The sequence below is a fragment of the Sturnira hondurensis genome, unplaced genomic scaffold (assembly GCF_014824575.4).
Source record: "Sturnira hondurensis isolate 20B ecotype Veracruz unplaced genomic scaffold, ASM1482457v3 Scaffold0009087, whole genome shotgun sequence".
NCBI classification, from domain to species: domain Eukaryota; kingdom Metazoa; phylum Chordata; class Mammalia; order Chiroptera; family Phyllostomidae; genus Sturnira; species Sturnira hondurensis.
Genome location: NW_028081718.1, coordinates 1,441,980 through 1,444,429, shown reverse-complemented (window position 1 = coordinate 1,444,429; position 2,450 = coordinate 1,441,980). Strand labels below are relative to the sequence as shown.

The window sequence follows — 2,450 nt, the reverse complement described above, 5'->3', positions numbered from 1 at the left end:
TATGGAGGTTTAAATCTATAGTGAAGGAGACAAATTTATTATAAGTAATACAAGATTAGTTTGAATTTCACATTATGTTTAGTTAGGAGTAAAGGGAAAGGAAGAGAGATTTGGAGGGCAAATGGGAAAAAATAGAAGAAAATAACAAGACTAAATGGGGAAAGTATCAGATACTTAGGAATTAAATAACTGGACAAATAGTTATTGAATGCCAATTCTCTTTTAACACTTTCTAAAAACATATGGCCTCTTAGAATGAGAGACTGTGGGGACGGGTGGAACATAGGTGCTGTGACCACACAGGAGGAGAGATGTTGGACAGGGGATTAGGGGGAATCCTGAAATCTCTAAAGCAACTTACCCTGTTTGCTTATTGGTTCCTAAAGTGAAAGGTTCTCTGAGCACACGACCTACCTGCTGGGTTTGTGGCCATGGAGGGGACCCCATGGTCTTCACCTTCTGCAGAGCCGCCACAGCTTTGCCAGCAGTTTTCTCAGAGCTCCCTTCACATCCTTGTTCCTCAGTGTGTAGATGAAGGGATTGAGGGTAGGGGTGATGATGGAGTAGAAGAGGGAGATAAACTTGCCCTGCTCTTGGGAGTAGCTGGATGGGGGTTGCAGGTACGTGTAGATGGCAGGAAGGTAGAAGAGAGAGACCACTGCCAGGTGGGAGGAGCAGGTCCCAAAAGCCTTGTGCCGAGCCTTGGAAGACTGGATCTTGAGTACCGTCCGGGCAATGAAGCCGTAGGAGAACAGGATGAGTGCCAGGGGGCCCAGCACAAAGAGGGCCACCAGCACTGCCAGTGTGGCATCATTCACAGTGGTGTCAGCACAGGACAGCTTAATCATAGCTGGCACCTCACAGAAGAAGTTGTCTAGCACCTGCCGCCCACAGAAAGGCAACTGCACCGTCAAGACTACCTGAACCAGGGAGTTGCCAAAGCCACTTAGCCAGGCCACGGCTACCAGCTGCTGACAGAGAGGGCGGTGCATAATGAGGGTATAGCGCAGGGGCTCACAGATGGCCACGTAGCGGTCCAGAGCCATGGCAGCCAGCACGATGCACTCGGTGCATCCCAGCCAGTGGAAAACCGCATACTCCACTGTGCAGCCCCCGTAGCTGATGGTCTTCCTGGAGCTTCCCAGGTTGACCAGCATCTGGGGGACTGTGGTGGCGGTATAGCAGAGATCTAGGAAGGAAAGGTGGCTGAGGAAGAAGTACATGGGGCTGTGGAGCTGGGGGTCCAGCTGGGACACAAGGATGATGGCAATATTCCCCAACGTGGCAAGAATGTAGGACACCAGGAGGAGCACAAAGAGAGGGAGTTCCAGCCATGGCCTGCCAGAAACACCCAGGAGGATGAAGTCCCTGGGAGGACCCCCCAGGAAGCTCTGGTTGTCAGCTCTCATGGTGAGGCATTTTCTGGCATCTGTGATGAATCAAAAAAGTCAGAAGGAGTGAAACCTGAGAAAGGAACTGTCTTCCTCAGTCTGTGACTGTGCTTCCCCACAAAGGTGTCACTTGACTCTCCTCCAGGGAGACACTGAGATGGGGGGCGGAGGTCAGAACCAGGGGGTAGAACAGCTGTGGATGTGTCCTGATCTCTTTCCTACTCTGTGATATTGACTATGCCTTGTACATTTGACCTTCAATGTCTGCACCTGAAACAAGGGCAGAGCATTCCCGCTTCAGCCCTAGAGTCTTTGGGATGATACAGGGACATTACCTTTGTAAAAGCATAGTGTGTGGACAATTATCTTCTGATTTGGTCAAAGTCTGCCATAGCTCCATCACCATTAGAGTATTTGTCTTGTTGCTACACACACATTGACAAGGAATTTACCACTTTCTTAGGCTCTCCTGTCTTGCATTACGGGGGTGGGGGTGGGAGGGAGGTGAGAGGTGGCATGAGGTGAGCTTAAGGGCTCTATGTAAGCAACAGGGGAGCCCTTACTATGGACAGACCCTGGCCCTCTGTGCCACCCCAGTCACTCCCTGCATTATCCTCACACACAGACAGCACTGTCCCTCACTGTGACAGCAAGGAGAGCACTGTCCGACACCCTCTGAGTCTCCAGTGGGAGGTACTCAGTCAGTCCCACCCCTGACTTGATCATGGCACCTGTGTGACCTCAGAGGAGAGGCTTTGAGCACAGGGCCAGAAATGTTGATGCAACAAGGAACAGAGCCCCTGGTGCTGGCTGCCAAAGGATCAGGTGGCCTCAGTCCAGCTTGGATGTTTGAATTCCCTGCACAGCTTCCTCTCTGAGTTGGAAAATACAGTGATTTGGTTTCGGCCTCCAGCCACCTATACTCTCCCCAGGACTGTACTCCCTCAAGTTCATCAAGGGGATGATAAAGTCACATAGGACTGGAAGTACATTGAATCCAGCCTGCAGGCCATTTGTGATGCATTCATTGTTAGTTTTTTATTTGGTGCTTTATGCACA

At 50.7% G+C, this 2,450-nt stretch overlaps 1 protein-coding gene across 1 annotated transcript; it reads right to left on the bottom strand.

The window, feature by feature from the left end:
* Window positions 1-452: 452 nt before the first annotated feature.
* On the bottom strand, window positions 453-1,409 carry LOC118994042 (olfactory receptor 2B11). The gene has a single exon (XM_037056552.1). It carries the CDS (start codon window positions 1,407-1,409, stop codon window positions 453-455), a length of 957 nt encoding a protein of 318 aa, XP_036912447.1.
* Window positions 1,410-2,450: the final 1,041 nt, after the last annotated feature.